This window comes from Balaenoptera acutorostrata, chromosome 11 (genome assembly GCF_949987535.1).
Source record: "Balaenoptera acutorostrata chromosome 11, mBalAcu1.1, whole genome shotgun sequence".
NCBI lineage: Eukaryota > Metazoa > Chordata > Mammalia > Artiodactyla > Balaenopteridae > Balaenoptera > Balaenoptera acutorostrata.
In genome coordinates this window covers 66,943,074-66,955,591 of record NC_080074.1, presented here as the reverse complement: position 1 = coordinate 66,955,591, position 12,518 = coordinate 66,943,074, and the positions used below count along the sequence as shown (strand labels likewise).

General features: G+C 36.8%; 1 protein-coding gene across 3 annotated transcripts in view; it reads right to left on the bottom strand.

Annotated features, from left to right (window-relative positions):
• SENP1 (SUMO specific peptidase 1) overlaps positions 1 to 12,518 on the bottom strand; it is a 57,650-nt gene that overhangs the window by 22,310 nt on the left and 22,822 nt on the right. For all 3 annotated transcript variants that reach the window (XM_057557303.1, XM_057557301.1, XM_057557302.1), the window contains 7 exons: positions 10,907 to 11,010; positions 10,538 to 10,824; positions 8,938 to 8,992; positions 5,046 to 5,084; positions 4,108 to 4,192; positions 3,721 to 3,876; positions 2,713 to 2,844 (listed from right to left, as the gene is read on the bottom strand). In XM_057557303.1, the coding sequence (XP_057413286.1) occupies positions 2,713 to 2,844; positions 3,721 to 3,876; positions 4,108 to 4,192; positions 5,046 to 5,084; positions 8,938 to 8,992; positions 10,538 to 10,824; positions 10,907 to 11,010 (858 nt within the window). The remainder of the gene's footprint in view (positions 1 to 2,712; positions 2,845 to 3,720; positions 3,877 to 4,107; positions 4,193 to 5,045; positions 5,085 to 8,937; positions 8,993 to 10,537; positions 10,825 to 10,906; positions 11,011 to 12,518) is intronic.

Below are 12,518 nucleotides of genomic sequence, written 5' to 3'. Positions count from 1 at the left end.
AGCTACAATCCCTATAGAATAACTGACTCTTCCCCATTTAGCAGTGGCAGTCAAAAAATGGTAAAAGACCACAGATTAATATCTCCAAATCAGAAACACTTAATTGGTGGATACTTATGACTGTTCTTGATTTTCATTTTGCCCTTTGATTTGGTGAGCTCTTTTTTTCCCCTGTTATTTGACCCAATGTTCTAATATCACTATTCTGAGCCACAAGAAGCAAGGGATGTTTCCCCTAAAGCAAGACAGTATCAAACCATAATTTCTTTACTATTCTTTGTCAAAGATATTATTCAGGGAGTGATGAACTTCTGAAATTTATATCTTATAAACTCACCAATGGCAAAGACGGTGGGGTTAGTTCAGCTGGTCCCATAGAAAATCAACCTACTGGACATGACATGGTTCTCAAATCCTATACATCTAATCCTAACACGGGATCCAATTTAAGATTCTGAGGCAGTATGACATAATAGATAAGACCCAATGCTTGAGTCTGAATCCTGGCTCTGCTACTTACTAGTTATGTAACCTTGCAAGTTTCTTAATCTTTCTATGCCTTGTTTCTTTATTAAATGGAGATGATAAAATTACAGTATCTACCTCCAAGGGTTGTGGTGACTATGACATGAGTAGAACACATAAAACACTTAGAATAAACCATAAACAAGACGAAAGACAACCCTCAGAATGGGAGAAAATATCTGCAAACGAAGCAACTGACAAAGGATTAATCTCCAAAATATACAAGCAGCTCATGCAGCTCAATATCAAAAAAACAAACAACCCAATCCAAAAGTGGGCAGAAGAACTAAATAGACATTTCTCCAAAGAAGATATACAGATTGCCAACAAACACATGAAAGGATGCTCAACATCACTAATCATTAGAGAAATGCAAGTCAAAACCACAATGAGGTTATCACCTCACACCGGTCAGAATGGCCATCATCAAAAAAATCTACAACCAATACATGCTGGAGAGAGTGTGGAAAAAAGGGAACCCTCTTGCACTGTTGGTGGGAATGTAAAATGATACAGTCACTATGGAGAACAGTATGGAGGTTCCTTAAAAAACTAAAAATAGAACTACCATATGACCCAGCAATCCCACTACTGGGCATATACCCTGAGAAAACCATAATTCAAAAAGAGACATGTACCACAATGTTCATTGCAGCACTATTTACAATAGCCAGGACATGGAAGCAACTTGAGTGTCCAATGGATAGAGAAGATGTGGCACATATACACAATGGAATATTACTCAGCCATAAAAAGAAACAAAATTGAGTTATTTGTAGTGATATGGGTAGACCTAGAGTCTGTCATACAGAGTGAAGTAAGTCAGAAAGAGAAAAACAAATACTGTATGCTAACACATATACATGGAATCTAAAAAAAATGGTTCTGATGAACCTAGGGACAGTACAGGAATAAAGACGCAGACATAGAGGATGGACTTGAGGACATGGGGAGGGGGAAGGATAAGCTGCGACGAAGTGAGAGAGTGGCACTGACATATACATACTACCAAACATAAAACAGATAGCTAGTGGGAAGCAGCCGCATAGCACAGGGAGATCAGCTCGGTGCTTTGTGACCACGTAGAGGGGTGGGATAGGGAGGGTGGGAGGGAGACGCAAGAGGGAGGGGATATGGGGTTATGTTTACATATAGCTGATTCACTTTGTTATACAGCAGAGACTAACACACCATTGTAAAGCAATTATACTCCAATAAAGATGTTTAAAAAAAAAAGGTATTTGAGTTCAAAACAAATACTGTATAACATGAGGTAAATGCCCAACAGACGTTGGCCAATATTAGTATTTGGAAGGTCTTAAACATAGAAGGCCAGGATACAGGTACCTAGAATACCTAGTGCTTACTATATTGAGCATCTAAAAAGTATCCATAGCTATGAAGCTTGAGTACACCCAAGATATCAGGCAGGAATGCTCCTAGTGGGCCTAAGAAAGGAGGCAGGTAAATAGGAAAAAATCCCAACCCAGCTCTCCTCTTTTGCTGTGAAAATATCCTTTCTAAACCTGTAGACTCCTACAGGTTTAGGAATAGGACAGATCAGTTTAAAGATTCTAATGTAACTAATCTACATAAAATAATTAGAACTCTCAGGAGCTGAGAGCCATACCTTTTTTCTTTTTTAACTCAATACATCAAATATTTAATAATGTAACTTCTATGTCAGTTTAAATAATATCACGTATAAATGTAGGCTATTTTAAAAAGCTTCCCACTCATAACGTAAGTGACCTAAGTAGAGACAGAAAGGGTAATAGAAATGGATTCCTATATGGAAATCCCAAAGTATTCCTTCATGCTGCAACATGGTCAGCTATTAAATATTTGATCAAAAGATGTGAACTGCAGGGCAGGTGCCTTAAACAGAGCGAGAATACCAATAAGCGAAGGTCCTCTCCCTCAGCGTCCAAGTCTTCAACACATAAAAAGATAAATCAGCAGTTCTCAGACATTAAGGTACATAAAAAAATCACCTGAGATCTTTGTTTAAAATACATAACTCTACCACACTGCCTCAAACTTATTCAGGAGAATGGAGAGGCCTGTGAGAGCTGATTCTGAAGCAGGTCATCCAAAGACCACACTTTGAGAAACAGTGAAATAATACCTTTCGTTTCCACTTGATGTTTACTTACTCTTTGAATATAAAAACTAGTGTGAGATTACCTCATCATTGAGCCAGTTCAGATGGTTTAGAGTTTGAATATCTTTGCGTGTAATAGTCAAGCGGAATGCTTCACTCAGAACTTCATCCTGGTTCCCATTACGAAATACATTCTTTATTTCTTTCTCCATTTCCTAGGGAACCAAGAAGTGTCAGAGATCAAGCATACATGGCCTTAGACATACCAATCTCTCACCAAGCTCCATGCAATCCCTAGACTTAAATCAACTATTTACTTCTAATATTTTGGTTTCTATTCCTTCCAGTAATCTCCCTGATTACTTCTTTCCATCCTAGCTTGTCCTCCCTTCTCTGTTTCAGTACATTTCAGACCCTTGTTTCATATTATTCCTGAAGTCTGAAATAACCTTCTGCTGTCAAATTTCCTAAGTTCATGAGAAGACCTAATTATATTTTATATCTTTGGTCCAAACAATTTCCTGAGAAATAGAATCTTTCTCAAAGGCAATAAGGGAATAAAGGTAGTGAAGTCTTTTAGAAACATTTTCCTAGAAAAATTTGTTTTACTTTTTTAATGTAAAACTGTGGAATTCAGCACAACTATAATAAATGTGTTACACTCACCAGCTATATGATAGTTTTTCAAACAGAAGAATGAATTAAGGAACAGATTTTTAAATGTATGCTGACTTTTATGTATTTTCCAAATTTTTATTCTGCGTTTTATTGCTTAAAAAAAAAGGTAAGGCTCAACTTACTATTTGATATCAAAGTACCAGACACATGCATTAAGTAAAAGTGCACATGAAATGAAACACAAATTTATTAAATGCTTTTTTTACTGAAGTCACTAAAAGTCACCCATAATTCTTTCCTGAATTTTCAATAATCCTTTAAAAATAAAGCCAAGATTGGTATGCAATACAAATGAAAGCAGGAGTATGCAATACAATTTAAATACCAGATTACTTTTATGTTTGAAATTTGTCCAAAGAATTCTCTCTAAACACAACACTTGCTAGTGTAGGAATTGAGAGTATATAATTTACCTCTGTGATTTCAGGAAATTCATCTTCGCTCTGCGTTAATTTATGACCTTTTTTTCCTGTTTCTTGGGCGATCGTGACAGGAATCTCCTTTTCAAGAGGCACACGAAGATGCAGTTCTACTGAATCATGTACTGAATGTTCTTGTTCCTGCAGTCTCTGAAAAACAGAGCTTCAAAATAAGTGGAATAAAGAAATCTACTATTTGTCTATGTACACTAAGTAGTACTAGTTGGAGAGACCAAGAACAAAAACCACTTATCATACAATGCTATGCTATCACACTATCTTGTAATTACAACAACTTTGATCCCAAATCCAGGTAACCTTCTAAAATTAGTTTCAACCTGGATGTGCTATTCATTTATTATATCAAAAAAATTGTTTTACCTGGTTTTGAAGCTGTAATGCCAGTGCTTTCTGCTCTTCAATCTGGCGCAATCTTTCCCGTGCTCGAGAATCATAAACACTAGTCCTTGGAAATGAAAAGGAAAGTGACACAAATGCAGACCACTCTCTCAGTGTCAAGAACATTGCTGACGCACAATGAGCGTTAAATATAAAACCCTCAGAGAGAAAGTCTAAAATCCTTATACTAACTTATCACACTACATTTACTTTAAGACAAAGTGAAACCACATGGTGTTACTGAAATTATCCTATTTTTTTTTGATATAATGAAAATTACTAGTTTGTTGCTAAACGTGAACAAGTGACTTTTGTGTTCGTAAATGTGGAGTCCTTTTTTAAAAACATGCTTCTAAGATTATGGAGAAAGTGAAGCTTCATTCTAGAAATCCAAAAATGAAACTGAATTCCAAAGAAGAGAATAATATAAGATATCATCGAGGTTTTAGTTCAAATATTGTATTTATGATCCAGAAGAAGAAATATGGGTTTCTTTTTTTCTTTCAAAAAAATCAACTAGACCAGGGGTTTGGATAACTCAAAGTGAGTCCTTGAAACTAGAGACTAAACTTTCAGTGATTTCACAAACTCCAGAAATAAAGATTATTCAATAAATTAGTTTTATCAATGTGAAAATAAAGGCACTTACTTTCCTTTCTATATAATAGCTAACTTTGAAATATTTTTCCAATTCAGTTGAGCTTCAACAATTGTTACAGATTTAATAAACCTGAGCATAGATATGTCCCAACTCCAACAGAATCTTTAAAACCCAATTAACTTAAAAGTTATTTTCTATATAGACAAACATAGGAAATTTTTACTGACTAAAAATAGGTAGGGTGATTGGCTAATTGATTTCTTCTAACTGAAAAGAAAGTGATAGAGAGGGAAAAATGATACCAAAAATAATAACTTACAATTCTTTGATCCACAGCTCTGCCTGGAAAAAAGTAGGACTATGGGTGGGAAAAGAAAAATGTGACAAATGAGCAGGAGACGTAAAGGAAAATCAAATATTTTCATCAAGAAAACCAATTATTTAAACAGTTTATAAAAATGCTTTACAAGTATGCAATAAATAAAAGGACCTAAATTACATAAAACAATTCTAACTGGGAAGTAAAGGAATACAAATATGAGTCATCCGCACACGTACAGTTAAAAAGATGACCCAACATTCAGCCGAGAAATTAAGTTTAGCATGCTCCTTACTTGGAAGAGAGACCAACACGATGTGAAAGAGTACATCACTTGCCAAGGCAATATATTAAGCTAGAACGTTCCTCTTTCCAAATGGCTCAGATTGACAGATTTATTAATGGTTTAATAAAATCTTATGGGTTCTTGGACTTCTTGTAGGTCTACTTGAGTAAAAATACATTCAACCACATCACATTAGATACTGAAAATCCCCGCCCACAGAACAGCCCATATCAAATGGCTAATGAGCCAACGAACCAAAGCGGATAATCAGCAATACAACTCCATTCCAAAGATGAAAGGCCAGTTCTACTCCATGCAGCTCTTGCTGACAACCCAAGTGAATAATGCTTAGCAGAGTCACAGGTATGCTCTCTGTTCTAGAGCCTTTTGCTCTTCTGAGACTTTCTTGTCTCCTTTCTTATCTCCTTGCCCCTAACTGAAGGAGTTCTCATAGAACCAAATGAAAGAAGAGGGAACAGTTTTCCAAAGAAAACTTTCAGATACGTAGAACAGGTAAACAGAGCATCAAATTGCAATTTAAGAGACGAGTATCTCCTGGAGCTGCTTTGTGACCTTGAGCAAGTCACTTCCTTTCCATGGGCCTCAATTTCTGGGTTTGTAAACATGGAGATAAGAGTCCCTTTCAGTTCTTAAATTTCTACAGTCTGTCCTGTAAAGGCAAGAATAAGGGCTCAGAGATTATCCCCTTGCTCCTTAGCCTAACTTCTGAGAATTAGTATTCCCAATCATCCTTAGTTCTGGGGTTTGGTGATAAACATGCTGCTCTATTACCTCCCCACTGTCGGTAGCTACCTCCTTAACACAGTGAACGACTGATACAACAGCCAAGAAAGAAAGTCACAGAGATCAGTGGAAGCACTGTGAGGGGCTACTTAGCGCGGGATACTAAAAACAAATGAACGTGAGAATACATTTATTGAACAATATAACAAAGTGACAAGAATCACCCAGAATTTCATGGTACTGGATCATGCTATTCAAATTTGTCTGCTCCCCTTATTAGAATATAAGCTTGATGAGGATAGGAATTTTTCTCTTTTGTATTTACTACTGTATCCTCTGCACCAAGAATAGTGCCTGACACATAGCAGGCAGTCAGTATTTACTGAATAAATAAATAATGTAAGGGCCAAACACTTCTCTTTAACGGATCAAGGTATCTGCTGGCGCAGGAAAGCAAAATGCAGAGGAAAAAGCAAAATCTGTTTGCTTTTCAGAGATTATACATTACTTCTCATATAATTGAAGCAATAATAATTACAGCTACTTAATGAGCACCTACTTAGTGCTTTATGTATAAAACTCTCTTTGGGGGGTTTTACATATTAGTTAAGCCTCACAATAATCCTCAAATTAATTAAGACTCAATATAATGTGTAATAAGGAAATATTACATATACTGTACAGAAAAGGAAATTGAGTTCAAAAGAATAATTTGTTTTGGAAGAGCCAGGATCAGAAACTATTTATGTCCAATTCCAAAGACTGTGTTCTTTCTATTATTATAAAGTGTCTTCTAATAAACCAAAGTATTAAGCCAAAATGGAGATGATGAGTATTTGGGCTACTCAAGAGAGTATCTCAGGCTCTCTAGCAAAGTCATTTATTTAACACAGATTTATTTTCTAAGTGCCCATGATGTGCCATGCACTCTTATGGGCACCAGGTGGTAGTGCAAAGGTACTAGTACCCAACAAAGTACAGAGATCGAAGTACTGGAAGGAAAGACTAATGCTATCAGGAGAAGCCAGAGAAATGTCCTGAGAAAAAAATAACACCTGAGTCAGATTCTGAAAAGCAAAATAAGAGTGTAACAAGTGGACAAGGAGAGAAAAGGAGTTCCAGGCAGAAGGGGAAGGGTTGGAACGTACAATGGCACAAAGGCATAAAATATATGGCACGTTCTGGGAAATAAGGGCAGATCTTCATTGCTGGAACCTAACCGAGCGGGAATGCTGGGAGATTAAGAATAAAGAGCCAATCAATCAACCCAGCCTTGGGAGAGCAGGCTCCAACTTTGACAAACAGCATCATCCAATAAGCCTTACCCAAGACTACTTCTTGTCCATCTCACTCTCAGTCGTCACTAGGAGAAATTCTCCATAAAGGAAAGGCAGACTCAGTAAAGCACTGAAGAACTGAGAGCACCCATTACATGAAATCAAATTTTTCCCAAGAAAGAACACCTATTTTTGCACATACATGTAAAGCACTTTTATAAGTGTTTTATCTGTAAGTTAATCTTCACAACAATTCAATAGTAAGGTATTAATACTCGCATTTTATTGATAAGGAAACTGAGGTTTAGAAGAGTAACTTGTCCAAAGTTACATGAAGCCTGGAAAAGGCAAGATCAGAACCCAGGTCTAACTCAAAAAAAAAAAAAAAAAGTATAAAGAATAAAGCATCTAAACTATAAAGTCTCCTTGAGAAACTATAACTGGGGAATTTTTTAAAATATCTAAAGTTTAGAACATACAAGGGAGCTGCAAAGACACAGAGGGACTGAGATGAGAAAGAACATTTTATTATTCCTAATCTTCTCAATGGAAAACTGATACCATTATTATTCTAGCAATTGAATTGCTAAGGCCAGATATGGCAAAGACACAGCAATCTGAGTAGCAACTTATTGGATTACAGAGGAAGAAGTACTTGGTACCTCTCAGAGGGGTCAAGTTTCATATAGAAGATCACACTTGAATTGAGACTTAAAAGATAAGAAAAAGACTACTGCCCGAGAGACAAGTGGAGGGGGGAGAAGGGGAGCATGCCAGGCAGAAGGCACACAATGTGAAGGTAAGAAAATACCTATCATCTTATAAGTCAGCATAGAATAAACACACGAAAGAATCCAGTATTTACACATGGTTCCTTCTCTCACCTCCACTGTGTCTCTCCTCAAATGTCACCTAATCAGAAACTTGCCATGACTATCCTAGATAAATAGCACCCCCAAACCCCAGTCCATATACTACCCTGCTTTATTTTTCTTTGCAGCACTTATCACCAACAGGCATGTGTTTATTTGTTTATTTGTTCTCTGTCTGTCCCCCATCCCTCCCCTTACACCCCTTACAATTAGAATGTAGACTCCTTGAGAGCAGGAACTTCATTTTGTTCACTGCTGTTATCTCCAATGTCTATACTAGTACCTGGCACCCAAGAGACTATCAATAAATACTTGTTAAAGGAAAGAACGCATGATAGGAAGCAAGACTTGTGGAGGAAGGGTGTTGTATACCATACTAGGAGTTTGGGCTTGATTCTATGTCTGATAAGCCACCCTTGAGGGAGTTTAATGAACAATTAGACAAGCATTTTAGGAAGATCACTCTGCAGAATGGAAGATGGACTAAAGAACAAGGCAAAGAATGGATTAGAAAACATGGTGGAAAATGGAATGAAGAACAAAATGGAGGCTGGAGGAAAAGAGATTAATCAGGAAGTTACTGAAATAATTCAAACAACATGTAAGAGAGGTCTGAGTTGAGGCCATTTTATATTACTTAGATCTTAGTGAAGAAACGGTGATTAAATAGAGGGAGAACAATATGTTAAAAATGTCCTTTAACCAAAGTTTACCTGGGAGTTGGAGTCTGGGAATCTTTCACTTTGAGTAAAATCACAGAGTCTGATCCTAAACAATAAAACACAAGAGCATATCATTATTAACAAAATTCCACATGGTTGTACCTTCTAGATGTCTGTAGTGTAAGTTCCCATACTTTGTTATATTCTATTTCCATAAACATAACACAGCATAAGGATAAAGGTAAGATGGAAGAGAAAGAGAGGCAGGTCCATTTTCACTGAGCCATAAATAGGGCTTAGTGAAGAGCCTGCCTCACAAATAAAGCAATCACTCTAAAAGAAAGTATATATGCCCTTCAGCATCTCCTCCTGGGCTGAGCTTGCTCCCTGTGCTTCTTCTTTCTATTCCTGGGAAACAAGAATGTGCCAAGATTTCTCAAAAGTCTTTAGTTCATGAGCTACCACAAGACTGAATAAGGTGAAAGAGGGAAGGGGAAGGAGGAAGGGAAGAGAGGGGAGGGGACAAGAAGAGGAGGGAAGGCAGAAAGAAAGAGAGCAACAGCTATGTGAGAAGTAGCAGACTCTAAAGAGTGTAAATTCTATCATTCTAGCATTTATTTTCTATTGATAGAGGAAGAAATCATGTCCTTCTAAAGCACTATGATTAGAATCTCATTTAGAATATTTAATAAATGGTACAAGGAAAGTAATTAAACAGTTCAGTGTAGTATATTTGTTCCAGTTTAGTTGTATCTAAGCATCTGCCATACAATGCATGCTTCTGAAATTAACAGCTTTTAATAATAGTTCTCAGTAAATCACCTGACAAAATTTAAGTTTTCATGAATATGTGTAGCTATATAATGATGTCACCAATAATTTTAATCCCCAAGTGAGAATTTTAAGAAAGTGAGGAATAGATTTAAAAAAAAACTCAATAACCTGAAGAAGGAGGGGAGAGCCTTACAGACTGATCTAGCAAAAGATCCCTAATGTCTAACCACTTAACATAAAACTTGTTTTAAGTTACATGCCTAAATACATACCATAAATACACACATAACGCATATTTAAAGAAGGGGAAAACTAAGCAAACAAAAAAAAAACTACCAGAGCAAACCTTTTAATTAACTGGAATGCTAAGAGACTGAATATTTTGGTTAGCTGAAAGTTAGGTAGAAAACTTTGTTTCCCAAACTTCCCGATGACCATTCCAAAATGCGTAAACCTACTATACAGGTTTTATAAGTAGTACTTGTTTAAGAACTTCTACTTCAGTTCTTAATTGATGTTCCAAAACTCCTAGAACTTCAGAGTACTTAATTTTCATTGTAAAGTACTAGAAACAGAGACAGTACTGAAGTAATTTGGCTTAATATATTCTGACACAAGACTGCTCAGGAAGTTAATCTTTTAAATAAAATATAGGAAATCATTTGCATCTCCATGTAAGAAAAAAGTAAGCTACTTATTATATGCTTCATTTACTCGTGGCACAGCTAACTGAATTAAATGTATTTAAGGTATCTTGTATCTTATATCTTAATTAAGTTACATGTGTATTACTACCTTGCCTATAATTCACATGGATCCAATAAACTGTTAATTGGCTATTAGGGTTCAAAATACAGTTATACAACACCACTTTTACCTTCAGATTGTGTATTTGAAGCTGGTAAGTTATCTGGCTGATGTGAAAGAGAGTGGTGATGTTGGGGTTGATGGAGAGGATCAGAATCTTTGGATCCAAATGCAACAACATCTGGGGTATAAGATGATATGGAAAACACACTGTGGGACAATTGTTCCTGGGCAGTTAAAATGCTGGCCGATCCAGATGATGAAGTATCAGAGCCAATGATCTGGGTTGCACAAGAGTTTCCATTTTTAAACAGTGAGTCTTTCAAAGTATTCTTACTGGAACTAAGACATCGAGACCTAGCAAGAGAAGAATACAACTTCAATATCAAATAACAAAATGTCGAATTAAATTCATTTGAACAATGTTTCTGTGACTCACAAGTGTAAAGGAAAGTGTGTGGTAGGTTTGGCTACAGAAAACTGTTTCCCTGTGACCATCTGTAGCAGCTGTCTGTAAATCTCTCGTTCTTCCTCTTGAACTGTCTATAAAAGAAAAAAAAATCTTAAATACATCCAATGAGGCAAATGTTTCTCAAAGTAGTATCTAGACTCCCAGAAGCTCTGTCAAAGCTCTGGCAGCGTCCTCACGATAGTTAAGAATTATGGTTCATTAATAATATTCTAGAAAATTATAAAGTATACATAAGAGGAGTTGAGTGAAGCAAATACCAGACAGTATATTTTGGAAAATTATGGGGCATATACGTAAATAACAGCATAGAGAAACTATGGGATATGAAAGCAGAAGGCCACTTTTGTGTCACTTATAGAGTGCCAGAAATAAAACATTTGAGGACCTCTAAATAGGACTCCAACAAATCCCTTGACTCCTAATACCTGTTAGAAAAACCACAAGGAAATAACCAGAACAGTGAAATGGGATATCTTGCTAAAGTTTCCTATTCTATCCAATCTTTAAGAGTGTAAGTATTTTCCAGAGATGGTTTTCATTATTTACTTTTTTTTCCCCCTCAAGTCCCAATACTGAATTTAGGGAAAAGCACATACTATACATCTACAACATAATTCACTTATTGACTTAAACACCTACTATGCTCCAGTCACTAAGATACCGCACTGAATAAAAGAAAGTCCATGCCCTTGTGAAGCTTACATTACAGTTGAAAGACTGACAAACTAGTCAAGTAGCATGAAGAAAATTAAAGATAAGAGAATAGAAAGTGATGGAGGAGGAACAGCAAGAACAGGTAAGACATTTCTAAAAAGGTGATATTTCAATAGACACCTAAATCAAAGGAAGAAATCAGTCATAGAAATTTATAAACAGTATTCCAGGTAGAGTCAGAGCAAATGCAAAGGCCCTGAGACAGAAATATGCTTGATGTGTTCAAGGAATAGTAAGGTCAGTGTGAATCAGAAGAATAATAAGAAATGAGGTTACTTAGCAGAGAACCAGATTACATAAGGACTTGTAACTATAATCATGGTAAAGTATCTACACTGCACAGATCCCCTGAAGCAATGGGCTGCATTCATTAAATAACATGCCCCAGTATTTTCAAAATCTTATATAGAGTTTAATACAAGCACCAATCTTCACAAAATAATTTTAATACTTTGTGCCAATGCTAGCAACATCCTACACTGTGACATTTCAATATGCACATAAGCATTTCATTCAGTTTCAGATGTTTGTTAAAAGCACAGTGAAGGGACTTCCCTGGTGGCGCAATGGTTAAGAATCTTCCTGCCAATGCTGGGGACACGGGTTCGAGCCCTGGTCCGGGAAGACCCCACATGCTGCAGAGCAACTAAGCCCGTGCGCCACAACTACTGAGCCTGCGCTCTAGAGCTCACGAGCCACAACTACTGAGCCCACGTGCCGCAACTACTGAAGCCCGCGTGCCTAGAGCCCGTGCTCCGCAACAAGAGAAGCCACCGCAGTGAGAAGCCTGCGCACTACAACGAAGAGTAGCCCCCGCTCACCGCAACTAGAGAAAGCCCGTGCACAGCAACGAAGACCCAACACA